The 27,590-nt window shown below is 52.7% G+C and overlaps 1 protein-coding gene across 3 annotated transcripts in view; it reads right to left on the reverse strand.

Moving 5' to 3' along the window:
• Positions 1–1,229: 1,229 nt before the first annotated feature.
• Positions 1,230–27,590, reverse strand: part of LOC124001493 (F-box only protein 41-like) — a 128,838-nt gene continuing 102,477 nt past the window's right edge. For 2 of the 3 annotated variants that reach the window (XM_046308307.1, XM_046308306.1), the window contains 6 exons: positions 13,418–13,570; positions 10,258–10,353; positions 10,050–10,168; positions 5,908–6,066; positions 5,166–5,281; positions 1,230–3,876 (listed from right to left, as the gene is read on the reverse strand). In XM_046308307.1, the coding sequence (XP_046164263.1) occupies positions 3,814–3,876; positions 5,166–5,281; positions 5,908–6,066; positions 10,050–10,168; positions 10,258–10,353; positions 13,418–13,570 (706 nt within the window). In that variant the 3' untranslated portion in view covers positions 1,230–3,813. The remainder of the gene's footprint in view (positions 3,877–5,165; positions 5,282–5,907; positions 6,067–10,049; positions 10,169–10,257; positions 10,354–13,417; positions 13,571–27,590) is intronic. The other variant, XR_006832795.1, reaches the window with a different exon arrangement.

The raw sequence follows: 27,590 nt of genomic DNA on the forward strand, positions 1-27,590 counted from the left end.
CATTGTGTGACATGTTAAACTCTCCATTGCCATTGGCTACTGGTCATGAAGTAATCGACCTTCTTGCCCCTCATTGGCCACCATTCAGTTTAAACCAATCTTCAATCACATGACTATGTAGGAGAGAGCAACCGACCCATCGCTCGCACGACAGAGGAAACCATGGAAACAGCATGACAATGTTGACAGACTGAAAAGTGTGATTTCTTAATCCTAAAGAACCACCATGGAACTCTAAAAGTGCATCACAATATGGCAAATACTGAGAAAGCGTTTCAAACACTAAAAGACAGCACTAATATTACATGTCAGTATTCTTATTTTTTTCCCACTTAGTGCAACAGACTTATTAAAAATAAAATACAGCATAAACCTTTGCAAGCAATCTTAAAATCTGTTTAAACATTAAAGTTATAACTACAGCCACTACAGCGGAATATGTCAAAGGCAACGTGATGGTTGACGCATGAACACAAACATGCCAACATTATAGACCTCTCTTTTTATAGAAATAAATAGCTCAGATCATCTTTATCCTCTTTCTTAAATAATGTCCATCTCTATAGCACATTGATCATGAACATTGAATATAAAGTATCTATAGTACACAACCGCAAATTTCAACACTACCGTTTATACATAATATAGCTGCATCTTTCCTTTAGACTTTGGAGAGAAAATGTTTCAGAATCGACACCTGTAGACTCTTAATTTACTCATTTTTCTTAAAATACTTGTTTTTTTCATCATGAAGATCCTTATACTTATGACCTTTAATTTTAGAACACCAAATGCAGTAATCTTTTTATATTATAAACAACATTATGTACAGTTTTTCATGTCTTAAAGAAGACTAGATTGTCAGGAACTGAAAACCCCCTAAAGTTGCAAGCCGAATGGCACCATACTCCCTATATAGTGCACCATTTTTGACCGGAGCCCCATGGGCCCTCGTCTAAAGTACAGTAGTTCACTATACAGGCAAAAGGGTGCCATTTGGACCACATACCTAAATAAACAAGTGCATTGTGTTTTCCTCTATTGTGGCAGCGGCTTTAAAAACACCTTTTCAATCGGAGGGGTCTTTCAACCCCTGCTAGTCTTTTCACAGCCACCATGGCAGTACAATATTCCGTATTGGAAGAGAACATGGAGATGAGAAACCACGACTGTAGTGTGTGTGTGTGTGTGTGTGTGTGTGTGTGTGTGTGTGTGTGTGTGTGTGTGTGTGTGTGTGTGTGTGTGTGTGTGTGTGTGTGTGTGTGTGTGTGTGTGTGTGTGTGTGTGTGTGTGTGTGTGTGTGTGTGTCAGGCTAGCACTACTAAAACAAAGCAGCACGTAACTTGGAACAGAACTCGGTGCTCAACTTTACTAAACATCTCTCCATTTAAAAAATTTAAAAAAACCTGCCCGGGGAAGGAAAAGCATTCGCCCTGCAGCCTTTCCTCTCTGGCACATGGGCTGCATCTCAATAGTCTAAAATGGCTTTCCTCTCTGGCACACGGGCTGCATCTCAATAGTCTAAAATGGCTTTCCTCTCATTTCCTTTCCTTGATCTACAATGACGTACAAACAAAGGACAAGTCAAAGCCTACCAGAGGATCGATCAGGCTTCCAACTGTTGTCTTCTGTCAGAAGGAGTCCACATTAGACATGAGATGCCTCCCTGGGGTGGATGCATGGTTTGGGTCGGGGTGCATTGTCGCCTGAGCTCGACGACTTGCATGAATGCCTGAAGATATAAATGGTACACTACTGCGAGTGGATACATACAGGCGATCTTACTCAATTGTCTAACAACTCTGTCCTCTTCTCCCGCCACTGCACTGAGTGAAAATAACTGGTCAGGTGAAAGACAGGCTAATGATGAGCTTCCACCATTTTGTTTTCACTTGACACGGCAATCAGTGCATATGAAGAAACAAGAAGAGGATTTTTAGGCAATTGAGATGAAGACTGCATCCCAAATGTCACCCTATTCCAGGCCTCGGAGGCCTGATTGGTGTCACACATTCTCCCCCATCCCTAGTAAACACAGCTGATTTAAACTAATTGCATTCTAAACTGAAGAGCACGATTAGTTGGTTATTGGAATCAGGTGTGTTAGCTTGGATTGGAACAAAAGTGTGACACCAAATCAGGCCCCTAAGGTGTGGAGCCCTTATGAGCCCTGGTTGAAAGTATATTACACTACTGTACATAGGGAATAGAGTGCATTTGGGATGAACCTCATGTAATTCACTGTAGCTTCCAGAGCTAGTGGCTAGTTATTTGAATTAGGGTGAACGACTGCCTTATACAACGCTCCTATAGATTAGTGGCACATCGGAGAAAACACTTTAGGAAAGATAGAACACACACAGCTATGAACGTCATCATTTCTGAAATAAAAGGCAAAAGGAATCCATTTGCAACCCTGTTTAAAGACAAAATAAACAGTAGCTGCCTTATGGACCAGCCGGCCTACAGATACTGTAAGAGTTCCGCAGACAGCTGAAAATCCAAGTGTGTGAGAGACTGTGCTCCGCTGATGATCTTGCTGAAGATGGGAACTGCACTGTTCCCATGGCGACCACACCATGGAGCGGCTGATAGGCCGATAAAGACCTTGGAATAAAACAAAATCTAAAAGGTGACAAGATATCTTCACGTTTTATGTTTGACCAAGTCTGAAGCTGGTATGTCATGCATTACACACACACACACACACACACACACACACACACACACACACACACACACACACACACACACACACACACACACACACACACACACACACACACACACACACACACACACACACACACACACACACACACACACACACACACACACACACACACACACGTTGGGAGTTGAGGGTCTATTTTAACTTACCCCTTTGGCTCAGGACTGGGTCAAAAAAATCACACACCGTCCATCCCTACATCTGCTTTACTGCTCATGTGCATTTCCACAGAATATGTGCTGTTGAGCATCTTGATTTTTAAAAAAGCATCCCAGACACATTCTCTGCAAATGCTCTCGTGAATAGAGAACAAGAGCCTGCTCCTTCACGAACATCCATCCCCCAGCTTACAGCTCTTTTCTCAGTTGAAATCAAAATGCCCGCCGAGATTACGGCATCTACGAAGTCCAAGAGAGTTTATGTTTCAAATCTGTTTGGAAGGTCAGCAAGTCACAAACATGGTCCCTGTTAGTTTTCGCGGAGACTTAGGGGCCCCTGGTCTTGTTACCAGCCTGATGATGTGTTTACTACACTTTACCCCACCATAGAGTTGGATAGAGGACACACAAAATGTACTACTTTAAAAATAGAGATAGCCCTCAATGGTGCTGCCCATTTGGTCAAAAAAGCAGCCATTGAAAAGATAGGAGATGAGCTCTCTAGTACGTCTATGGTAAAGGAGGGTTTGGTCCCTTTATGAGAATTTCCACTGGGTTTGTATGCTCCAGGGTAAGGTGTTGACCTGACTTATCCAGGCCTCTTGTCTTGTCTATCCTCTGTTCTGTACTGCATTGCATCTCTCCAATTGGCATTGTAGTGGTCTATGGAGTGTCTATCTGTCTGTGGTGTCTGTCTTTTAGTCAAGGCTAAGAGCTAAAAACACATTGGTTTTTATTTTTAACAATAAAGAATCATGTTACTGAATTTCCTCTTCAGTTACATGTTTGTGTTGGCTGACTGGTACTTCAGGCTGTTTCGTCCTCGCGTCAAGGGGTTCCAAATGACTAGGTCGGTTGTGTTGGTGTGTCTGGAAACAAAATGGCCGACCCTTCTTCTTTGGGGGTTCTGGGTGGTGGATGGGGTTAGCAGAGGATGTCCGCCTTCACGTGCAGAATTTTGGAGAAGCCCGGTCTCTTCTTCAAGCCCTGGAGGGCAAAGATGGGTTAGACCGCCACACACACACAAACACACACACACTCTAGAGGCCGTTGCACCATAAAAAGTGTGTGTGTGAATGAGCGTGCTTCAATCTATTTATATCTGAGTGAGTGCATTTAAGCGTTAGGGCCGGGACGATACCAGCGTTGCGATACTCGTTAGTATCACGGCAAGGAAGCAGAACACAAAGCGGCTTCAACTTCTTTAGGAAAACAGCCCTAATGCTGGAAACAAACATCATTACGTTGTCATCCAGAGTCACATGTATTTATTTCCCAAACTATCGCACACTATATTTGACGTACAGCAGGTTTTTAAAGGACTAAAGAGTTGGGTTTGCTTCTCGTTCTCATTTTCGCCATGGGAGAAATATTGCGATACTGGTATCGTCACAGCCCTATTAAGCATGCGTGAACCTAATATATGCTTAGTGTGTCTCAGGGAGACGCTGTATTTATAAACAGAAAAGTAAGCATATAACTAGCTTTGTAGACCATTGCGCGCACACATGTATACACATAAGAAATGAATGACTCGGCTGGTTCCTAGGCTTGGAATAGTGGTTTTCACTGACTGTACAGTGCACACATAACTCATCGGTTTCTCCCCCTGGAGGGTTCATTGAGTTTGATTAAATGTTTGCTTTGCTTCTCCCCCGCCTGGCTACGGCCGTGACAAATGAACAGGGCCCGAATTTACAAACACACTTTTAGCTCTCTGGAGTTCGTTACTTAACGGCTAGGTGCAATCGAGCACGGCATCCGCCAGCGAGAAAGGGACACCTTCCTCACTGACTCACAGAAGAAGGGAAGGCTCACACGCCCACCATATTCCCTGCGAATATCGAAGCGTTCTTCCTCTTAACCTCTGAGCGGCGCCCGTCGTGGGCGTGCGACCGCCCTCAGCGCCACACTTCCTCTTTCCCGAATCACCCCGGACGATCAGCTGAACTGAGGATCTTGGTTTTGAGTCATTGTACGGTTGAGTTGTAATAATAGACCACTCTCACTCACCCACCTTACCGTCTCTAAAGGATACGACAGATTTAGTCATATAAATGATAGTGTGGGCAGGAGAACCCAAAGACAGGAAATGATTTGGACTGGCATAGTCAGGACTTGCCCTCAAAGCACTGATCCAGAGGAAGTTCCGTCCCCTCTATACGGGTATCGAGATGCACCCCCTTTGTAAATGTTATTAGACGATTCAAATGCAATCCTTTTTAAGAGCATTGGCATTCATTGGGATGTGGAAGTTAAAGCCTCGTTATAATTACCTGCAGCTTGTTCACCCTCTCGTCAAACAGCTTCCTAGCCTCAGGGCTGTTGGGGTCCTCGAAGTAGTCTTCTACCCCGATCTGCACCACGATGGACCTCAGGTTACGACACACACCTGGAGGGGCGAGATGGTGTGCAGCCCTCACACGGACGCAGCAGACTCGCCACCCAATTCCAAATAGAACCCTAGCCCCTATACCCTAGCCACTTGTGTAGCTCTGAAATGATTGACTGGATGAGAAAAGTGCAGACCTGGATTCAAAATGGTGCTGACTCAACACTTTGAGCCGTTGTTTGAGCAATGGAAAACTAAAAATGGGCAGGGATTGCACTTTTGGGATTGTTCTACTGGTTCCTTTGTGAAAATCAAGTTCAATAAAGCACATCTTTATTTGAACCGGGTCTGGTGTAGCGTGTACTCACTGTTAAAGTATAGCAGTGCCTTGGGGGGTCTAGAACCTCCAGACCCTCCCAGTAGTGTAGTGTAGTAGGGTGTAGCGTGTACTCACTGTTAAAGTATATCAGTGCCTTGGGGGGTCTAGAACCTCCAGACCCTCCCAGTAGTGTAGTGTAGTAGGGTGTAGCGTGTACTCACTGTTAAAGTATATCAGTGCCTTGGGGGAGGGGGGGGTTTAGAACCTCCAGACCCTCCCAGTAGTGTGGTGTAGTAGGATGTAGCGTGTACTCACTGTTAAAGTATAGCAGTGCCTTGGGGGGGGGGGGGGGGGGGGGTGTACTCACTGTTGAAGTGTAGCAGGGCCTTAGGGGTGACCGGGGTGGAGGTGAGGACCAGCATCTCCAGGCCCTTCAGACCCTCCCTGCACACCTCAGCTGCCACTTCCTGGTTGACCTCACTCACATGGTCCAGCTCCAACACCTGCAGACGCATGCAGTTCCTCGCTACAGGGGGAAAGGAGGAGGAGGGCAGAAGAAGGAGGTCGAGATGCCTTTGATATCAACAACTTAGTCAGTATTATGTAAGTAGAATTGACCGCACCAGAACAGCCCACCGGTCAGGAGAGTATCTTCTGTTTCTGTGTAGGGTGAGGCAGCTAGATGCACAAGTACACCCCCAATGCTACCAAATAAGTTGAAAAGAGATGGTCGTGGCGAAAGCGCACATAACCAGCCGACAAAAACCAAACAGTATGTTCACTGTGTTTCTACCATTTGTATGATCATTTTTTTTAGATGATTCAATTCAACATCTTGGGGATAAGTGTTTCATCGTGTTTTGCTCTAGATGGTAGGATGAGAGAGAACTGATCAGAGTGGCTGATTTCCAAATGGCATCCTATTCCCTTAATAGTGCAAAACCTTTGACCAGGGCACATACAGTGTGTTCGGAAGGTATTCGTACCCCTTGGTTTATTCCACATTGTGTTGTGTTACCAGTCTGAATTAAAAATGGATTAAAACAAATGTTCTCACCCATCATCAAACAATACCCCATAACGACAAAGTGAAAACATGTTTTTTGAAATGTTTGCAATTTTATTGAAAATGAAATACGGAAATATCTCATTTACATAAGTGTTTACACCCCTGAGTCAACACATTCAAATCACCTTTGGCAGCGATTACAGTGTTTCTGGGTAAGACTAAGAGCTCTGCACACCTGGATATATTGTACATTTCCACATTATTCTTTAAAAAAACATATTCAAGCTCTGTCAAGTTGGTTGTTGATCATTGCCAGACAGCCGTTTTCAAGTCTTGCTATAGATTTTCAAGCCAATTTATGTCAAAACTAACTTGGCCAATCAGGAACATTCAATGTTGTCTTGGTAAGCAACTCTAGTGTATATTTGGCCATGTGTTGTAGGTTATTGTTCTGCTGAAAGGTGCATTTGTCTACCATTGTCTGTTGAAAAGCAGACAAATCAGGTTTTCCTCTATGATTTTGCCTGTGCTTAGCTCTATTCCATTTATTTTTATCCTGAAAAACTCCCTTGACGATGACATGCATACATAACATGATGCAGCCACCACCGTGCTTGAAAATATGAGTGGTACTAAGTGATGTGTTGTGTTTGCCCCAAACATAACGCTTTGTATTCAGGACAAAGTTTATTTTTTTACATTTTACTTTAGTGCCTTGTTGCAAACGGGATACATGTTTTAGAATGTTTTTTATTCTGTACAGACTTCCTTCTTTTCACTCTGTTAATTAGGTTAGTATTGTGGAGTAACTACAATGTTATTGATCCACAATGTTATTGATCCATCCTCTGTTCTCCTACACAGCCATTAAACTCTAACTGTTTAAGTCACCATTGGCATCATGGTGAAATCCCCAAGCGGTTTCCTTCCTCTCCGGCAACTGAGTTAGGAAGGACGCCTGTATCTTTGTAGTGACTGGGTGTATTGATACACAATCTAAAGTGTAATTAATAACTTCACCATGCTCAAAGGGATAATCAATGTCTTTTTCTTTTCTATCTACCATTAGGTGCCCTTCTTTGCGAGGCATTGGAAACCTTCCTGGTTTTGTGGTTGAAGCTACACTATATATACACAAAAAGTATGTGGACACCACTTCAAATGAGTGGATTCGGCTATTTCAGCCACACCCGTTGCTGACAGGTGTATCAAGCACACAGCCATGCAATCTCCATAGACAAACATTGGCAGTAGAATGGCCTTACTGAAGACCTCTGTGACTTTCAACGTGTCACAGTCATAGGATGCCACCTTTCCAACAAGTCAGTTCTTCAAATTCCCGCTCTGCTTGACCTGCCCCGGCCAACTTTAAGTGCTGTAATTGTGAAATGTAAACATCTAGGTGCAACAATGGCTCAGCCGCGAAGTGGAAGGCCACACAAGCTCACAGAACGGGACCGTTGAGTGCTGAAGCTCTTAGCGCGTACAAATCGGTTGTCCTCGGTTGCAACACTCACTACCGAGTTCCAAAGTGGCTCTGGAAGCAACGTCAGCACAAGAAATGTTCGTCAGGAGCTTCATCAAATGGGTTTTCATGGCCGAGCGGCTTCACACAAGCCTAAGATCACCATGCGCATTGCCAGGCGTCAGATGGCAGTCCGACGGACGAATCTGGGTTTGGCAGGAGAACGTTACCTGCCCCAATGCATAGTGCAAACTGTAAAGTTTGGTGGAGGAGGAATAATAGTCTGGAGCTGTTTTTCATGGTTCAGGCTAGCCCCCTTAGTTCCTGTGAAGGGAAATCTTAATGCTCCAGCATACAATGACATTCTATACGATTCTGTGCTACCAACTTTGTGGCAGGAGTTTGGTGAAGGCCCTTTCCTGTTTCAGCATGACAATGCCCCTGTGCACAAAACGAGGTCCATACAGAAATGGTTCGTCAAGATCGGTGTGGAGGAACTTGACTGGCCTGTAAAAAGCCCTGACCTCAACCCCATCGAACACCTTTGGGATAAATTGGAACGCCGACTGCGAGCCAGGCCTACTCGGCTAATATCAATGCCCAACCTCACCATTGCTCGTGCCTGAATGGAAGCAAGTCTCCGCATCTAGTGGGAAGCCTTCCCAGAAAAGTGAAGGCTGTTTTAGCAGCAAAGGGGGGAACAACTACATATTAATACCCATGATTTTGGACTGAGGTGTTTGAGCAGGTGTCCATATACAGTTGGTCATGTAGTGTATGTTTGAAATTCACTGCTCAACCTGAGGGACCTTACAGATAATTGTATGTGTGGGGTACAGAGATGAGGTAGTCATTCGAAAATCATATTAAACATCTAGAGATTCTGGGTTCGAGTCCAGGCTCTGTTGCAGCCGGCCGTGACCGGGAGACTCATAGGGCTGCGCACAATTGGCCCAGTGTAGTCCGGGTTAGGGGAGGATTTGGTAGGCATGGATGTCCTTGTCCCATTGCGCACTAGCAACTCCTGTGGCGGGCCGGGCACACTGTGCACACTGACACAGTCGCCAGGTGTACGGTGTTTCCTCCGACACATTGGTGCGGCTGGCTTCCGGGTTAAGTGGGCATTGTGTCAAGAGGACGCACGGCTCTCGAGCTTTGCCTCTCCCGAGTCCGTACGGGTGTTTCAGCTGAGCTTGCAGATGAGAGTAGACTGTAACTACTAACTGGATATCGCGAAATTGGGGGGGGAATCATATTAAACACTACCATTGCAGACAGAGTGCAACTTATTGTGACTTGATAAGCAAATTTTGATTCCTGAACTTTCCAATAAAAAAGGGGTTGAATACCTATTGACATGTAAGCATTTCATTTTTTATTAATTTGTAAACATTTCTAAAAACATAATTCCACATTGACATTATGTTGGCCAGTGAACCAAAATCTAAATGTATTCAATTTGAAATTCAGGCTGTAACACAAAAACATGTGGAAAAAGTCAAGGGGTGTGAATACTTTCTGAAGGCACTGTAGGGCTCTCGCCAAGAGTAGTGCACTATATAGGGAGCCATCCGAGAGGCACTCAATGTCCTTTCCTATTGCCACCCCTCATCCTCACTCAGCCCATGTACTGATAAACAGACAGGCCACCAAGACAACCGCTTCTCAACTAGCCACAAAAGTCATTTCCTCCCTCTGTTCCTGCATGCTGTGAATCGTGAGTAGGAACTCAATAGCTGGGTTACATTTCCTTCTGACTGGGAGGGTATTTGCAGTCGCACGCATCCCACTTTCCATCTGTGTGGATGGGACAGAAATAAATCTGAATGTTTTGTTCCTAAGAAAAATAACAAATAACCCCTTGAAGGACAAAGTTCTGTCCATCAACAAAGACCTCTGATATGAACCATCCAAAGCACTTCAATCCAAATAGTTTCTTTGTTCTGAAAGAATAGTCCCTATATCAGTTTATTTATTAAAATGACCAATGAGATTTAATATTCATGAGATGTTTATCCAAATTGAATTTACTCACCCAATGAGGCTAGTCCCTGAACGCCACACCCTGCCCCGCCCACGCCCAGGGCTCTGAGGTGTGGCCAGCATCGGCCAATGGTCTGCAGGCATCGGTTGCTGAAGCGAGCCGGTTGTTGGCTGGAGGAGAACGAGCGAGGCACGTTACAATAGATGTGCTAACGGTATTCATAAAAAACGAAATGTGTGCTAAGAGAGTTGCCTCTCACCATGGATGTAGTGGTGCCACCTGGAGAGAGATGATGTCTCTACAGCCGGCTCCTAGAGCCCAGATCACCTCCTGTCCTACAGGGTCTGTGGCACTCCTAGAACAAAAAACACCAATTCACTATACTTCATGGTATAATCATCTAGACACCTATTCATAATATATAGCAGGGGTCTCAAACTGTATGTGTTAAAGTGAAAATCTTAGGCCCGCACTCGGCCCTAACCCGCAAATATAGAAAATGCAATGCACAGTCAGAGACAGGCCTATGTTTCTGCTTAGAATTTCCCACATTTTGGTACGCTATTTGTCAGTCAACTTTTCTATAATTAGATACATGTGCAGCTTCTCCTCTGTCATTCATTGTTGCCGTAAAATACCAAATAAACCCTTGGTCACCAGACTGAATAATTTATTCTATCGATTTATGACAATCTAGTTGACGTCGTTAAAGTTCTTTCAGCTAAAGACGTTTAGGGATGCAAAATTTACGTTTGACCGGTTTTAAGGAAATTAAAAAAGGTATGAATACTACCCAACATATTTCCGATAAGATTTCAGTTCCACTTGAATGCATATTTTATGTGGCACCTTTATAGATGGTCACTAACTGTCAAATTTGTATAGCGCCTCGCAATCATCACAGAACACTGTCATCATCCTCTTCACCAAATCTTTCCCGAACATTAGGCTATTGTTCTGGTCCTCCCTTCTATTGATTTTCAACTCTCCGTTTTGCAGGTTTTCTCTTATAGAATTAAACTCCGACATTGTTCTTTTTGCCTCAGTGGATAGACAATATCCAATTGGAGCATCGTTAGTGTGTAGCCTAAGATTTAGGGCCTAACAGCAGAAAAAACAAATGAAATAAATATATAAATGTCCTAAAGCAAAATATACCTCATGTGATGAAATTTCTTTAGAAAGGGGCATAAGACAGGGATGTCCCCCTCCCCCCCTCTTTTTTGCACTGGCAATTGAACTGCTTGCAAAAAGAATTAGACAGGACCCAAACATTACAGGTATCAGTGTTGGTAAACATGAATATACACTAAACTTATTTGCAGCTGATCTCCTGACATACCTGACGGATATTTATTTCAAAATATATTTTCCGAATACTGTAAAATCTCAGGAAATACAATTAACATGGACAAACTAAATAAATGCAATAAACATATATATATTTTTTAAACTCATGATTTACAGCCATCTTTAAGTGGACCACAAAAAAATATGAAATGCTTAATACGTGACAACAAATAGAAAGATACCTTTATTCCGTTGCTGAACAGTATGAAAACAGATCTAATTAAATGTAACTATCTTCCCATAAATCTTACAGATAGAATAAACCTCTATAAAAGCTTTGTATTTATTTTTGCTAACACTAATTCATAGAATATAAAAGAAAGTTTGACATCTTACTATGTCTGAGAGTAGTTTTAACCTTCCAGACTTGGAACTGTATCAAATCGCTGCCAAAGGCCTTTACTTGCGGCATATAGTCAAATTCACTAAAGAGGAACAATAGGTAACTATTGAAGATGCGCAGCTCATCCCCAGAATCTTTTTACGTGTCTATTTTTCAAAGGAAAACGGTTATTACGTGAATAACTTAACAATTAAGAACACTATAACAATATGGAATAAAACTAAACGTATTCTACAAGAACCAATATCACTTCCTAAAAACACAACCTTATGGAACAATCCTCGGATAGCTTTCCAGAATTCACAGATAAATTGGTCCACATTGAAAAAAACTAAAAGGCATAGAAACCATAGATGACTTGGTAATAAGAAATACTATTTATTTCCATGACAGCTTTAAAAAGCTATTTTGGATTGACCAATGTAGATATTTTCAAATACATGCAACTTAAACGTTTATATTACAACATCTTGAAATCTTTTGGATATCAGAGCAATCTTGAGGGAATCCTATTGGTCAGAAAAGGATATTCATATGATAGGTAAACAACACAAAACCTCGCAGAGAGCCTATCCAACTGATAATCTCTTAGAAAAAAATATAAACTATTGGAACCAAGATTTAAAAAGAACTGATACTGGCACAAGATGGAGGGAATGTTGGAACATTATTAACAAGACTACAGTTAACACAAATGTACATTTAATTCAGTATAAAATAATGCTTCTTGTATAAAATGTCTGTTGTATCATTCGTCATACAAGAGACAATTCTAACTCTACAGCACAACGGAAGAGTCATGTCTAAAGTGCAAAACTAATAATGACTCAATAATTCATGCCTTCTGGGAATGTTCTAAAGTCCAAAAGTGAGGGCGGAGTTAGACATTTGGCTGTCACAAGTATTACGATGTAAATGTACTTCTAATCCGTCTGTCTGCATATTTCAAGACGTGACATATGAGGATGCCGTGAGATACCCGGTAGGTTGGACAATAAACTTCAATAATCTTTCCCCCCCAAAAATGTATACTTAAAAAAAAAAATGTAAATGAACCAATCCTCCATCATTAACGCAATGGAAAGGTCAAATTATTTCTAATTTAAAAAAAAAAATGTAATGTGTATGGGCTAGGAGAGAAACAAAATGGTGGCGTTTGGGGTCACGTGGCATAAAGTGATGCGGGCGCTAGAGATGGGTGTGTGTGCTAGAGGGTCTGGGCAGGGTTAATGTTGTGGATGTTTGCATGATGTTGTCATTTGTATGTGTACTTTTTGTATTGTAACATTTAAAAAAATAACTAATAAAAATCAAATGGAGCCTCAAATGGAGCCTATAGATATGAATTGTACGATGTCAGCTAACCTGTCTGTGTGACGGGCTGCGGGGCAAGGGAGTGACGAGTACTGTATTGTATATATATCTTGTTATGTTACAGCCTTATTCTAAAATGGATGAAACAAAACATTTCCCTCATCAATCTACACACAATACCCCAACACATTTGCAAAAATGTCTAAAGCTGTTTTTGCCTTGTCATCATGGGGTTATTGTGTGTAGATTGATGAGGGGGGAAAAAACTATTTAATCAATTTCAGAATAAGGCTACAACAAAATGTGGAAAAAGTCAAGGAGTCTGAATACTTTCCAAATCCACTGTAAACTGTACTATATTATATATACACACCGTACTGTAATATGTGTGATCGCCCCCTGGTGGTAGTACCTGTATGTGACGGCCTGCAGGGCTCGGCAGTAGCAGCTGGCGAGCCACAGGGAGCGGTCAGTTAGCAGGTTGGGACAATGAGACACCTTGAGGATCAACAGGTTCCCTCCTGTAGCCTTCAGCAGGGACTCCAGGCCCTCCTCCAGACAACCACTGGGGGAGAGAGAGAGAGAGAGAGAGAGAGAGAGAGAGAGAGAGAGAGAGAGAGAGAGAGAGACAAGTTAATAAAGGAACAACCACTGTTGCTGAATAACCAATTACTCAGTGCAGAATGAGTATTGTCCTTGAGTTTAACAAGGCACTGCAGCAATGCATGCCTCTGGATGTGCCTGTCTAAGCAGTAAGAATGCGAATAATGCATGGCATTATGCTGCGCTGAACAAGAGATTCAAGAAAAATGATGTACTAAAACGTATTCAAATCGGTTTGTGGAAAGCATAATCGAATGGGAATAAAAGCAATTTTGTATTCACAAGGCTAAGGAGGGATAACGCGAGCAAGCATGCAATTACAGTGTGCGCACACTCATACAAGGAAGTGCATACACACATTCACAAACACTCACAATGTCAGGAATGAGATAGAGCCTGGGGCTTTCTCACACATTCTCCCCTCAGAGGGGGAGGAGAGATGATGGGGAGAGGGGAAGGAGAGATGATGGGGAGAGGGGAAGGAGAGATGATGGGGAGAGGGGGAGGAGAGATGATGGGGAGAGGGGAAGGAGAGATGATGGGGAGAGGGGAAGGAGAGATGATGGGGAGAGGGGAAGGAGAGATGATGGGGAGAGGGGAAGGAGAGATGATGGGGAGAGGGGAAGGAGAGATGATGGGGAGAGGGGAAGGAGAGATGATGGGGAGAGGGAAAGGAGATGGTGGGGAGAGGGGGAAGAGAGAGGGTGGGGAGAGGGGGAGGAGAGATGATGGGGAGTGGGGAAGGAGAGATGATGGGGAGTGGGGAAGGAGAGATGATGGGGAGAGGGGGAGGAGAGATGATGGGGAGAGGGGAGGAGAGATGATGGGGAGAGGGGAAGGAGAGATGGGGGAGAGAGGGTGGGGAGAGGGGGAGGAGAGAGGGTGGGGAGAGGGGGAGGAGAGATGATGGGGAGAGGGGAAGGAGAGATGATGGGGAGAGGGGAGGGGGAGATGATGGGGAGAGGGGAAGGAGAGATGATTGGGAGAGGGGAAGGAGAGATGATTGGGAGAGGGGAAGGAGAGATGATTGGGAGAGGGGAGGAGAGATGATGGGGAGAGGCGGAGGAGAGATGATGGGGAGAGGGGAAGGAGAGATGATTGGGAGAGGGGAAGGAGAGATGATTGGGAGAGGGGAAGGAGAGATGATTGGGAGAGGGGAGGAGAGATGATGGGGAGAGGCGGAGGAGAGATGATTGGGAGAGGGGAAGGAGAGATGATTGGGAGAGGGGAGGAGAGATGATGGGGAGAGGGGAAGGAGAGATGATGGGGAGAGGGGGAGGAGAGATGATGGGGAGAGGCGGAGGAGAGATGATTGGGAGAGGGGAAGGAGAGATGATTGGGAGAGGGGAGGAGAGATGATGGGGAGAGGGGAAGGAGAGATGATGGGGAGAGGGGAGGAGAGATGATGGGGAGAGGGGAAGGAGAGATGATTGGGAGAGGGGAGGAGAGATGATGGGGAGAGGGGGAGAGATGATGGGGAGAGGGGAAGGAGAGATGATTGGGAGAGGGGAAGGAGAGATGATTGGGAGAGGGGAGGAGAGATGATGGGGAGAGGGGAAGGAGAGATGATTGGGAGAGGGGAGGAGAGATGATGGGGAGAGGGGAAGGAGAGATGGGGGAGAGAGGGTGGGGAGAGGGGGAGGAGAGAGGGTGGGGAGAGGGGGAGGAGAGATGATGGGGAGAGGGGAAGGAGAGATGGGGGAGAGAGGGTGGGGAGAGGCGGAGGAGAGATGATGGGGAGAGGGGAAGGAGAGATGATTGGGAGAGGGAGGAGAGATGATGGGGAGAGGGGAAGGAGAGATGGGGGAGAGAGGGTGGGGAGAGGGGGAGGAGAGAGGGTGGGGAGAGGGGGAGGAGAGATGATGGGGAGAGGGGAAGGAGAGATGGGGGAGAGAGGGTGGGGAGAGGCGGAGGAGAGATGATGGGGAGAGGGGAAGGAGAGATGATTGGGAGAGGGGGAGGAGAGATGATTGGGAGAGGGGAGGAGAGATGATGGGGAGAGGGGAAGGAGAGATGATGGGGAGAGGGGAAGGAGAGATGGGGGAGAGAGGGTGGGGAGAGGGGAGGAGAGATGATGGGGAGAGGTGAAGGAGAGATGATTGGGAGAGGGAGGAGAGATGATGGGGAGAGGGGAAGGAGAGATGATGGGGAGAGGGGGAGGAGAGATGATTGGGAGAGGGGAGGAGAGATGATGGGGAGAGGGGAAGGAGAGATGGGGGAGAGAGGGTGGGGAGAGGGGGAGGAGAGATGATGGGGAGAGGCGGAGGAGAGATGATGGGGAGAGGGGAAGGAGAGATGATTGGGAGAGGGGAGGAGAGATGATGGGGAGAGGGGAAGGAGAGATGGGGGAGAGAGGGTGGGGAGAGGGGAGGAGAGAGGGTGGGGAGAGGGGGAGGAGAGATGATGGGGAGAGGGGAAGGAGAGATGGGGGAGAGAGGGTGGGGAGAGGCGGAGGAGAGATGATGGGGAGGGGGAAGGAGAGATGATTGGGAGAGGGGGAGGAGAGATGATTGGGAGAGGGGAGGAGAGATGATGGGGAGAGGGGAAGGAGAGATGATGGGGAGAGGGGAAGGAGAGATGGGGGAGAGATGATGGGGAGAGGGGGAAGGAGAGATGATGGGGAGAGGTGAAGGAGAGATGATTGGGAGAGGGGAGGAGAGATGATGGGGGGAGGAGAGATGATGGGGAAGGGGAAGGAGAGATGATGGGGAGAGGGGGAGGAGAGATGATTGGGAGAGGGGAGGAGAGATGATGGGGAGAGGGGAAGGAGAGATGATGGGGAGAGGGGAGGAGAGATGATGATGATTGGGAGAGGGAGGAGAGATGATTGGGAGAGGGGAGGGGATGATGGGGAGGAGGAGAGATGATTGGGAGAGAGGGGAAGGAGAGATGGGGGAGAGGGTGGGAGAGGGGGAGGAGAGATGATGGGGAGAGGGGAAGGAGAGATGATTGGGAGAGGGGAAGGAGAGATGATTGGGAGAGGGGAGGAGAGATGATGGGGAGAGGGGAAGGAGAGATGATTGGGAGAGAGGAGAGATGATGGGGAGAGATGATGGGGAGAGGGAAGGAGAGATGGGGGAGAGAGGGTGGGGAGAGGGGGAGGAGAGAGGGTGGGGAGAGGGGAGGAGAGATGATGGGGAGAGGGAGAGGAGAGATGATTGGGAGAGGGGAAGGAGAGATGATTGGGAGAGGGGAAGGAGAGATGATTGGGAGAGGGGAGGAGAGATGATTGGGAGAGGGAGGAGAGATGATGATGGGGAGAGATGATGGGAGAGGGGAGGAGAGATGATGGGGAGAGGGAAGGAGAGATGATTGGGGAGAGGGGAAGGGGAGAGGGGGGAGAGAGGGTGGGGAGAGGGAGGAGAGATGATTGGGAGAGGGGAGAGATGATGGGGAGAGGGGGAAGGAGAGATGATTGGGAGAGGGGAGGAGAGATGATGGGGAGAGGGGAAGGAGAGATGATTGGGAGAGGGGAAGGAGAGATGATTGGGAGAGGGGAGGAGAGATGATGGGGAGAGAGGGGAAGGAGAGATGATTGGGAGAGGGGAGGAGAGATGATGGGGAGAGGGGAAGGAGAGATGGGGGAGAGGGGTGGGGAGAGGGGAGGAGAGATGATGGGGAGAGGGGAAGGAGAGATGGGGGAGAGGGGATGGGGAGAGGAGGAGAGATGATGGGGAGAGGTGAAGGAGAGATGATTGGGAGAGGGGAAGGATGATGGAGGGGGGAGAGAGGGGGAGAGGCGGAGGAGAGATGGGGAGAGGGGGAGGAGGGAGAGGGAAGGAGGGGAGAGGGGGAGAGAGATGATGGGGAGAGGGGAGGAGAGATGATTGGGAGAGGGGAGGAGAGATGATGGGGAGAGGGGAAGGAGAGATGGGGGAGAGAGGGTGGGGAGAGGGGAGGAGAGAGGGTGGGGAGAGGGGGAGGAGAGATGATGGGGAGAGGGGAAGGAGAGATGATTGGGAGAGGGGAGGAGAGATGATTGGGAGAGGGGAGGAGAGATGATTGGGAGAGGGGAGGAGAGATGATGGGGAGAGGGGGAGGAGAGATGGGGGAGAGAGGGTGGGGAGAGGGGGAGGAGAGAGGGTGGGGAGAGGGGGAGGAGAGATGATGGGGAGAGGGGAAGGAGAGATGATTGGGAGAGGGGAGGAGAGATGATTGGGAGAGGGGGAGGGAGATGATGGGGAGAGGGGAAGGAGAGATGGGGGAGAGAGGGTGGGGAGAGGGGGAGGAGAGAGGGTGGGGAGAGGGGGAGGAGAGATGATGGGGAGAGGGGAAGGAGAGATGGGGGAGAGGGGTGGGGAGAGGGGAGGAGAGAGGGTGGGGAGAGGGGGAGGAGAGAGGGTGGGGAGAGGCGGAGGAGAGATGATGGGGAGAGGTGAAGGAGAGATGGGGGAGAGAGGGTGGGGAGAGGGGGAGGAGAGAGGGTGGGGAGGGGGGGAGGAGAGAGGGTGGGGAGAGGGGGAGGAGAGAGGGTGGGGAGAGGGGAGGAGAGAGGGTGGGGAGAGGGGGAGGAGAGATGATTGGGAGAGGGGAAGGAGAGATGGGGGAGAGAGGGTGGGGAGAGGGGGAGGAGAGAGGGTGGGGAGAGGGGGAGGAGAGAGGGTGGGGAGAGGGGGAGGAGAGATGGGGGAGAGAGGGTGGGGAGAGGGGGAGGAGAGAGGGTGGGGAGAGAGGGGAGGAGAGAGGGTGGGGAGAGGGGGAGGAGAGATGATTGGGAGAGGGGAAGGAGAGATGATTGGGAGAGGGGAAGGAGAGATGGGGGAGAGAGGGTGGGGAGAGGGGGAGGAGAGAGGGTGGGGAGAGGGGGAGGAGAGAGAGGGTGGGGAGAGGGGGAGGAGAGAGGGTGGGGAGAGGGGGAGGAGAGAGGGTGGGGAGAGGGGGAGGAGAGATGATTGGGAGAGGGGAAGGAGAGATGGGGGAGAGAGGGTGGGGAGAGGGGGAGGAGAGAGGGTGGGGAGAGGGGGAGGAGAGAGGGTGGGGAGAGGGGGAGGAGAGGGTGGGGAGAGGGGGAGGAGAGAGGGTGGGGAGAGGGGGAGGAGAGAGGGTGGGGAGAGGGGGAGGAGAGATGATTGGGAGAGGGGAAGGAGAGATGGGGGAGAGAGGGTGGGGAGAGGGGGAGGAGAGAGGGTGGGGAGAGGGGGAGGAGAGATGATGGGGAGAGGGGAAGGAGAGATGATGGGGAGAGGGGAGGGGAGATGATTGGGAGAGGGGAGGGGAGATGATGGGGAGAGGGGGAGGAGAGATGATGGGGAGAGGGGAAGGAGAGATGATGGGGAGAGGGGAGGAGAGATGATGGGGAGAGGGGAAGGAGAGATGGGGGAGAGAGGGTGGGGAGAGGGGGAGGAGAGAGGGTGGGGAGAGGGGGAGGAGAGATGATGGGGAGAGGGGAAGGAGAGATGATGGGGAGAGGGGAGGGAGATGATTGGGAGAGGGGAGGGAGATGATGGGGAGAGGGGGAGGAGAGATGATGGGGAGAGGGGAAGGAGAGATGATGGGGAGAGGGGAGGAGAGATGATGGGGAGAGGGGAAGGAGAGATGGGGGAGAGAGGGTGGGGAGAGGGGGAGGAGAGAGGGTGGGGAGAGGGGGAGGAGAGATGATGGGGAGAGGGGAAGGAGAGATGGGGGAGAGAGGGTGGGGAGAGGGGGAGGAGAGAGGGTGGGGAGAGGGGGAGGAGAGATGATGGGGAGAGGGAAGGAGAGATGGGGGAGAGAGGGTGGGGAGAGGCGGAGGAGAGAGGGTGGGGAGAGGGGGAGGAGAGATGATGGGGAGAGGGGAAGGAGAGATGATGGGGAGAGGGGAGGGGAGATGATTGGGAGAGGGGAGGGAGATGATGGGGAGAGGGGGAGGAGAGATGATGGGGAGAGGGGAAGGAGAGATGATGGGGAGAGGGGAGGAGAGATGATGGGGAGAGGGGAAGGAGAGATGGGGGAGAGAGGGTGGGGAGAGGGGGAGGAGAGAGGGTGGGGAGAGGGGGAGGAGAGATGATGGGGAGAGGGGAAGGAGAGATGATGGGGAGAGGGGAGGGGAGATGATTGGGAGAGGGGAGGGGAGATGATGGGGAGAGGGGGAGGAGAGATGATGGGGAGAGGGGAAGGAGAGATGATGGGGAGAGGGGAGGAGAGATGATGGGGAGAGGGGAAGGAGAGATGGGGGAGAGAGGGTGGGGAGAGGGGGAGGAGAGAGGGTGGGGAGAGGGGGAGGAGAGATGATGGGGAGAGGGGAAGGAGAGATGATGGGGAGAGGGGAGGGGAGATGATTGGGAGAGGGGAGGGGAGATGATGGGGAGAGGGGGAGGAGAGATGATGGGGAGAGGGGAGGAGAGATGATGGGGAGAGGTGAAGGAGAGATGATGGGGAGAGGGGAAGGAGAGATGGGGGAGAGAGGGTGGGGAGAGGGGGAGGAGAGATGATGGGGAGAGGTGAAGGAGAGATGATTGGGAGAGGGGAAGGAGAGATGATTGGGAGAGGGGAGGAGAGATGATGGGGAGAGGGGAAGGAGAGATGATTGGGAGAGGGGAGGAGAGATGATGGGGAGAGGGGAAGGAGAGATGGGGGAGAGAGGGTGGGGAGAGGGGGAGGAGAGAGGGTGGGGAGAGGGGAAGGAGAGATGGGGGAGAGAGGGTGGGGAGAGAGGGTGGGGAGAGGCGGAGGAGAGATGATGGGGAGAGGGGAAGGAGAGATGGGGGAGAGAGGGTGGGGAGAGGGGGAGGAGAGATGATGGGGAGAGGGGAAGGAGAGATGATTGGGAGAGGGGAAGGAGAGATGATTGGGAGAGGGGAGGAGAGATGATGGGGAGAGGGAAGGAGAGATGATTGGGAGAGGGGAAGGAGAGATGATTGGGAGAGGGGAGGAGAGATGATGGGGAGAGGGGAAGGAGAGATGATTGGGAGAGGGGAAGGAGAGATGATTGGGAGAGGGGAAGGAGAGATGATTGGGAGAGGGGAGGAGAGATGATTGGGAGAGGGGAGGAGAGATGATGGGGAGAGGGGAAGGAGAGATGATTGGGAGAGGGGAGGAGAGATGATGGGGAGAGGGGAAGGAGAGATGATTGGGAGAGGGGAGGAGAGATGATGGGGAGAGGGGAAGGAGAGATGATTGGGAGAGGGGAAGGAGAGATGATTGGGAGAGGGGAGGAGAGATGATGGGGAGAGGGGAAGGAGAGATGATTGGGAGAGGGAGGAGAGATGATGGGGAGAGGGGAAGGAGAGATGGGGGAGAGAGGGTGGGGAGAGGGGGAGGAGAGAGGGTGGGGAGAGGGGGAGGAGAGATGATGGGGAGAGGGGAAGGAGAGATGGGGGAGAGGGGGTGGGGAGAGGGGAGGAGAGAGGGTGGGGAGAGGGGGAGGAGAGATGATGGGGAGAGGGGAAGGAGAGATGATTGGGAGAGGGAGGAGAGATGATTGGGAGAGGGGAGGAGAGATGATGGGGAGAGGGGAAGGAGAGATGGGGGAGAGAGGGTGGGGAGAGGGGGAGGAGAGAGGGTGGGGAGAGGGGAGGAGAGATGATGGGGAGAGGGGAAGGAGAGATGGGGGAGAGGGGAGGAGAGATGATGGGGAGAGGGGAAGGAGAGATGGGGGAGAGAGGGTGGGGAGAGGGGGAGGAGAGAGGGTGGGGAGAGGGGGAGGAGAGATGATTGGGAGAGGGAGGAGAGATGATGGGGAGAGGGGAAGGAGAGATGGGGGAGAGAGGGTGGGGAGAGGGGGAGGAGAGAGGGTGGGGAGAGGGGGAGGAGAGATGATGGGGAGAGGGGAAGGAGAGATGATTGGGAGAGGGGAGGAGAGATGATTGGGAGAGGGGAGGAGAGATGATGGGGAGAGGGGAAGGAGAGATGATTGGGAGAGGGGAGGAGAGATGATTGGGAGAGGGGAGGAGAGATGATGGGGAGAGGGGAAGGAGAGATGGGGGAGAGAGGGTGGGGAGAGGGGGAGGAGAGAGGGTGGGGAGAGGGGGAGGAGAGATGATGGGGAGAGGGGAAGGAGAGATGATTGGGAGAGGGGAGGAGAGATGATTGGGAGAGGGGAGGAGAGATGATGGGGAGAGGGGAAGGAGAGATGGGGGAGAGAGGGTGGGGAGAGGGGGAGGAGAGAGGGTGGGGAGAGGGGGGAGGAGAGATGATGGGGAGAGGGGAAGGAGAGATGATTGGGAGAGGGGAGGAGAGATGATTGGGAGAGGGGAGGAGAGATGATGGGGAGAGGGGAAGGAGAGATGGGGGAGAGAGGGTGGGGAGAGGGGAGGAGAGAGGGTGGGGAGAGGGGGAGAGATGATGGGGAGAGGGGAAGGAGAGATGATGGGGAGAGGGGAAGGAGAGATGATTGGGAGAGGGGAGGAGAGATGATGGGGAGAGGGGAAGGAGAGATGATTGGGAGAGGGGAGGAGAGATGATTGGGAGAGGGAGGAGAGATGATGGGGAGAGGGGAAGGAGAGATGGGGGAGAGAGGGTGGGGAGAGGGGGAGGAGAGAGGGTGGGGAGAGGGGGAGGAGAGAGGGTGGGGAGAGGGGGAGGAGAGATGATTGGGAGAGGGGAGGAGAGATGATGGGGAGAGGGGAAGGAGAGATGATTGGGAGAGGGGAGGAGAGATGATTGGGAGAGGGGAGGAGAGATGATGGGGAGAGGGGAAGGAGAGATGGGGGAGAGAGGGTGGGGAGAGGGGGAGGAGAGAGGGTGGGGAGAGGGGGAGGAGAGATGATGGGGAGAGGGGAAGGAGAGATGATTGGGAGAGGGGAGGAGAGATGATTGGGAGAGGGGAGGAGAGATGATGGGGAGAGGGGAAGGAGAGATGGGGGAGAGAGGGTGGGGAGAGGGGGAGGAGAGAGGGTGGGGAGAGGGGGAGGAGAGATGATGGGGAGAGGGGAAGGAGAGATGGGGGAGAGAGGGTGGGGAGAGGGGGAGGAGAGAGGGTGGGGAGAGGGGGAGGAGAGAGGGTGGGGAGAGGTGAAGGAGAGATGATTGGGAGAGGGGAAGGAGAGATGGGGGAGAGAGGGTGGGGAGAGGGGGAGGAGAGAGGGTGGGGAGAGGGGGAGGAGAGAGGGTGGGGAGAGGGGGAGGAGAGATGATGGGGAGAGGTGAAGGAGAGATGATTGGGAGAGGGGAAGGAGAGATGGGGGAGAGAGGGTGGGGAGAGGGGGAGGAGAGAGGGTGGGGAGAGGGGGAGGAGAGAGGGTGGGGAGAGGGGGAGGAGAGAGGGTGGGGAGAGGGGGAGGAGAGATGATTGGGAGAGGGAAGGAGAGATGGGGGAGAGAGGGTGGGGAGAGGGGGAGGAGAGAGGGTGGGGAGAGGGGGAGGAGAGAGGGTGGGGAGAGGGGGAGGAGAGATGGGGGAGAGAGGGTGGGGAGAGGGGGAGGAGAGAGGGTGGGGAGAGGGGGAGGAGAGAGGGTGGGGAGAGGGGGAGGAGAGATGATTGGGAGAGGGGAAGGAGAGATGATTGGGAGAGGGGAAGGAGAGATGGGGGAGAGAGGGTGGGGAGAGGGGGAGGAGAGAGGGGTGGGGAGAGGGGGAGGAGAGAGGGTGGGGAGAGGGGGAGGAGAGAGGGTGGGGAGAGGGGGAGGAGAGAGGGTGGGGAGAGGGGGAGGAGAGATGATTGGGAGAGGGGAAGGAGAGATGGGGGAGAGAGGGTGGGGAGAGGGGGAGGAGAGAGGGTGGGGAGAGGGGGAGGAGAGAGGGTGGGGAGAGGGGGAGGAGAGAGGGTGGGGAGAGGGGGAGGAGAGAGGGTGGGGAGAGGGGGAGGAGAGATGATTGGGAGAGGGGAAGGAGAGATGGGGGAGAGAGGGTGGGGAGAGGGGGAGGAGAGAGGGTGGGGAGGGGGGAGGAGAGATGATGGGGAGAGGGGAAGGAGAGATGATGGGGAGAGGGGAGGGGAGATGATTGGGAGAGGGGAGGGGAGATGATGGGGAGAGGGGGAGGAGAGATGATGGGGAGAGGGGAAGGAGAGATGATGGGGAGAGGGGAGGAGAGATGATGGGGAGAGGGGAAGGAGAGATGGGGGAGAGAGGGTGGGGAGAGGGGGAGGAGAGAGGGTGGGGAGAGGGGGGAGGAGAGATGATGGGGAGAGGGGAAGGAGAGATGATGGGGAGAGGGAGGGAGATGATTGGGAGAGGGGAGGGGAGATGATGGGGAGAGGGGAGGAGAGATGATGGGGAGAGGGGAAGGAGAGATGATGGGGAGAGGGGAGGAGAGATGATGGGGAGAGGGGAAGGAGAGATGGGGGAGAGAGGGTGGGGAGAGGGGGAGAGAGAGGGTGGGGAGAGGGGGAGGAGAGATGATGGGGAGAGGGGAAGGAGAGATGGGGGAGAGAGGGTGGGGAGAGGGGGAGGAGAGAGGGTGGGGAGAGGGGGAGAGAGATGATGGGGAGAGGGGAAGGAGAGATGGGGGAGAGAGGGTGGGGAGAGGCGGAGGAGAGAGGGTGGGGAGAGGGGGAGGAGAGATGATGGGGAGAGGGGAAGGAGAGATGATGGGGAGAGGGGAGGGGAGATGATTGGGAGAGGGGGGAGATGATGGGGAGAGGGGGAGGAGAGATGATGGGGAGAGGGGAAGGAGAGATGATGGGGAGAGGGGAGGAGAGATGATGGGGAGAGGGGAAGGAGAGATGGGGGAGAGAGGGTGGGGAGAGGGGGAGGAGAGAGGGTGGGGAGAGGGGGAGGAGAGATGATGGGGAGAGGGGAAGGAGAGATGATGGGGAGAGGGGAGGGGAGATGATTGGGAGAGGGGAGGGGAGATGATGGGGAGAGGGGGAGGAGAGATGATGGGGAGAGGGGAAGGAGAGATGATGGGGAGAGGGGAGGAGAGATGATGGGGAGAGGGAAGGAGAGATGGGGGAGAGAGGGTGGGGAGAGGGGGAGGAGAGAGGGTGGGGAGAGGGGGAGGAGAGATGATGGGGAGAGGGGAAGGAGAGATGATGGGGAGAGGGGAGGGAGATGATTGGGAGAGGGGAGGGAGATGATGGGGAGAGGGGGAGGAGAGATGATGGGGAGAGGGGAGGAGAGATGATGGGGAGAGGTGAAGGAGAGATGATGGGGAGAGGGGAAGGAGAGATGGGGGGAGAGGGTGGGGGAGAGGGAGGAGAGATGATGGGGAGAGGGAAAGGAGAGATGATGGGGAGAGGGGAAGGAGAGATGATGGGGAGAGGGGAGGAGAGATGATGGGGAGAGGGGGAGGAGAGATGATGGGGAGAGGGGGAAGGAGAGATGATGGGGAGAGGGGAAGGAGAGATGATGGGGAGAGGGAAGGAGAGATGATGGGGAGAGGGGGAGGAGAGATGATGGGGAGAGGGGGAAGAGGAGGATGATGGGGAGAGGGGGAGGAGAGGGGGGGGAGAGGGGGAGGAGAGAGGGTGGGGAGAGGGGGAGGAGAGGGGTGGGGAGAGAGGGGAGGAGAGAGGGTGGGGGAGAGGGGGAGGAGAGAGGGTGGGGAGAGGGGGGAGGAGAGAGGGTGGGGAGAGGGGGAGGAGAGAGGGTGGGGGAGAGGGGGAGGAGAGAGGGTGGGGAGAGGGGGAGGAGAGAGGGTGGGGAGAGGGGGAGGAGAGAGGGTGGGGAGAGGGGGAGGAGAGAGGGTGGGGAGAGGGGGAGGAGAGAGGGTGGGGAGAGGGGGAGGAGAGATGGTGGAGAGAGGGGAGGAGAGGGGGAAGGAGAGATGGTGGGGAGAGGGGGAGGAGAGGGGGAGAGAGAGGGTGGGGGAGAGGGGGAGGAGAGAGGGTGGGGAGAGGGGGAGGAGAGATGGTGGAGAGAGGGGGAGGAGAGGGGAAGGAGAGATGGTGGGGAGAGGGGGAGAGAGAGGGGGGGAGGGGGGAGGAGAGAGGGTGGGGAGAGGGGAAGGAGAGAGGGTGGGGAGAGGGGAAGGAGAGAGGGTGGGGAGAGGGGAAGGAGAGACGATGGGGAGAGGGGGAGGAGAGAGGATGGGGAGAGGGGGAGGAGAGAGGGTTGGGAGAGGGAAAGGAGAGATGATGGGGAGAGGGGAAGGAGAGATGATGGGGAGAGGGGGAGGAGAGAGGGTGGGGAGAGGGGAAGGAGAGATGGTGGGGAGAGGGGGAGGAGAGAGGGTGGGGAGGGGGAAGGAGAGATGGTGGGGAGAGGGTGGGGAGAGGGAAGGAGAGATGATGGGGAGAGGGGAGGAGAGATGATGGAGAGAGGGGAGGAGAGATGATGGGGAGAGGGGAAGGAGAGATGATGGGGAGAGGGGAAGGAGAGATGATGGGGAGGGGAAGGAGAGGGGGGGAGAGAGGGTGGGGAGAGGGGGAGGAGAGAGGGTGGGGAGAGGGGGAGGAGAGAGGGTGGGGAGAGGGGGAGGAGAGAGGGTGGGGAGAGGGGGAGGAGAGAGGGTGGGGGGAGGGGGAGGAGAGAGGGTGGGGAGAGGGGGAGGAGAGAGGGTGGGGAGAGGGGGAGGAGAGAGAGGGTGGGGAGAGGGGGAGGAGAGAGGGTGGGGAGAGGGGGAGGAGAGAGGGTGGGGAGGGGGAGGAGAGATGGTGGAGAGAGGGGAGGAGAGGGGAAGGAGAGATGGTGGGGAGAGGGGGGGAGGGGGGAGGAGAGAGGGGTGGGGGAGAGGGGGAGGAGAGAGGGTGGGGAGAGGGGGAGGAGAGATGGTGGAGAGAGGGGGAGGAGAGGGGAAGGAGAGATGGTGGGGAGAGGGGGAGGAGAGAGGGTGGGGAGAGGGGGAGGAGAGAGGGTGGGGAGAGGGGAAGGAGAGAGGGTGGGGGAGAGGGGAAGAAGAGAGGGTGGGGAGAGGGGAAGGAGAGACGATGGGGAGAGGGGGAGGAGAGAGGATGGGGAGAGGGGGAGGAGAGAGGGTTGGGAGAGGGAAAGGAGAGATGATGGGGAGAGGGGAAGGAGAGATGATGGGGAGAGGGGAGGAGAGAGGGTGGGGAGAGGGAAGGAGAGATGGTGGGGAGAGGGGGGAGGAGAGGGGGAGGAGAGAGGGTGGGGAGAGGGGAAGGAGAGATGGTGGGGAGAGGGTGGGGAGAGGGGAAGGAGAGATGATGGGGAGAGGGGAAGGAGAGATGATGGGGAGAGGGGAGGAGAGATGATGGAGAGAGGGGGAGGAGAGATGATGGGGAGAGGGGAAGGAGAGATGATGGGGAGAGGGGAAGGAGAGGGGAGGAGAGAGGGTGGGGAGAGGGGGAGGAGAGAGGGTGGGGAGAGGGGGAGGAGAGAGGGTGGGGAGAGGGGGAGGAGAGAGGGTGGGGAGAGGGGGAGGAGAGGGGGAAGAGAGAGGGTGGGGAGAGGGGGAGGAGAGGGGAAGAGAGAGGGTGGGGAGAGGGGGAAGAGAGAGGGTGGGGAGAGGGGGAGGAGAGAGGGGAGGAGAGAGGGTGGGGAGAGGGGAAGGAGAGAGGGTGGGGAGAGGGGGAGGAGAGAGGGTGGGGAGAGGGGAAGGAGAGAGGGTGGGGGAGAGGGGAAGGAGAGAGGATGGGGAGAGGGGAAGGAGAGAGGATGGGGAGAGGGAGGAGAGAGGGATGGGGAGAGGGGGAGGAGAGAGGGTGGGGGAGAGGGAAAGGAGAGATGATGGGGAGAGGGGAAGGAGAGATGATGGGGAGAGGGGAAGGAGAGATGATGGGGAGAGGGAAGGAGAGATGATGGGGAGAGGGGAAGAAGGAGAGATGATGGGGAGAGGGGGAGGAGAGAGGGTGGGGAGAGGGGGTGGAGAGAGGGTGGGGAGAGGGGGAGGAGAGATGATGGGGAGAGGGAAAGGAGAGATGATGGGGAGAGGGGAGGGGAGATGATGGGGAGAGGGGAGGAGAGATGGTGGAGAGAGGGGAGGAGAGATGGTGGAGAGAGGGGGAGAGAGAGGGTGGGGAGAGGGGAGGAGAGAGGGTGGGGAGAGGGGGAGGAGAGGGGTGGGGAGAGGGGGAGGAGAGAGGGTGGGGAGAGGGGGAGGAGAGATGGTGGAGAGAGGGGAGAGAGATGGTGGAGAGAGGGGGAGGAGAGAGGGTGGGGAGAGGGGGAGGAGAGAGGGTGGGGAGAGGGGGAGGAGAGAGGGTGGGGAGAGGGGGAGGAGAG

This window comes from Oncorhynchus gorbuscha, linkage group LG17 (genome assembly GCF_021184085.1).
Source record: "Oncorhynchus gorbuscha isolate QuinsamMale2020 ecotype Even-year linkage group LG17, OgorEven_v1.0, whole genome shotgun sequence".
Taxonomy (NCBI): Eukaryota; Metazoa; Chordata; class Actinopteri; order Salmoniformes; family Salmonidae; genus Oncorhynchus; species Oncorhynchus gorbuscha.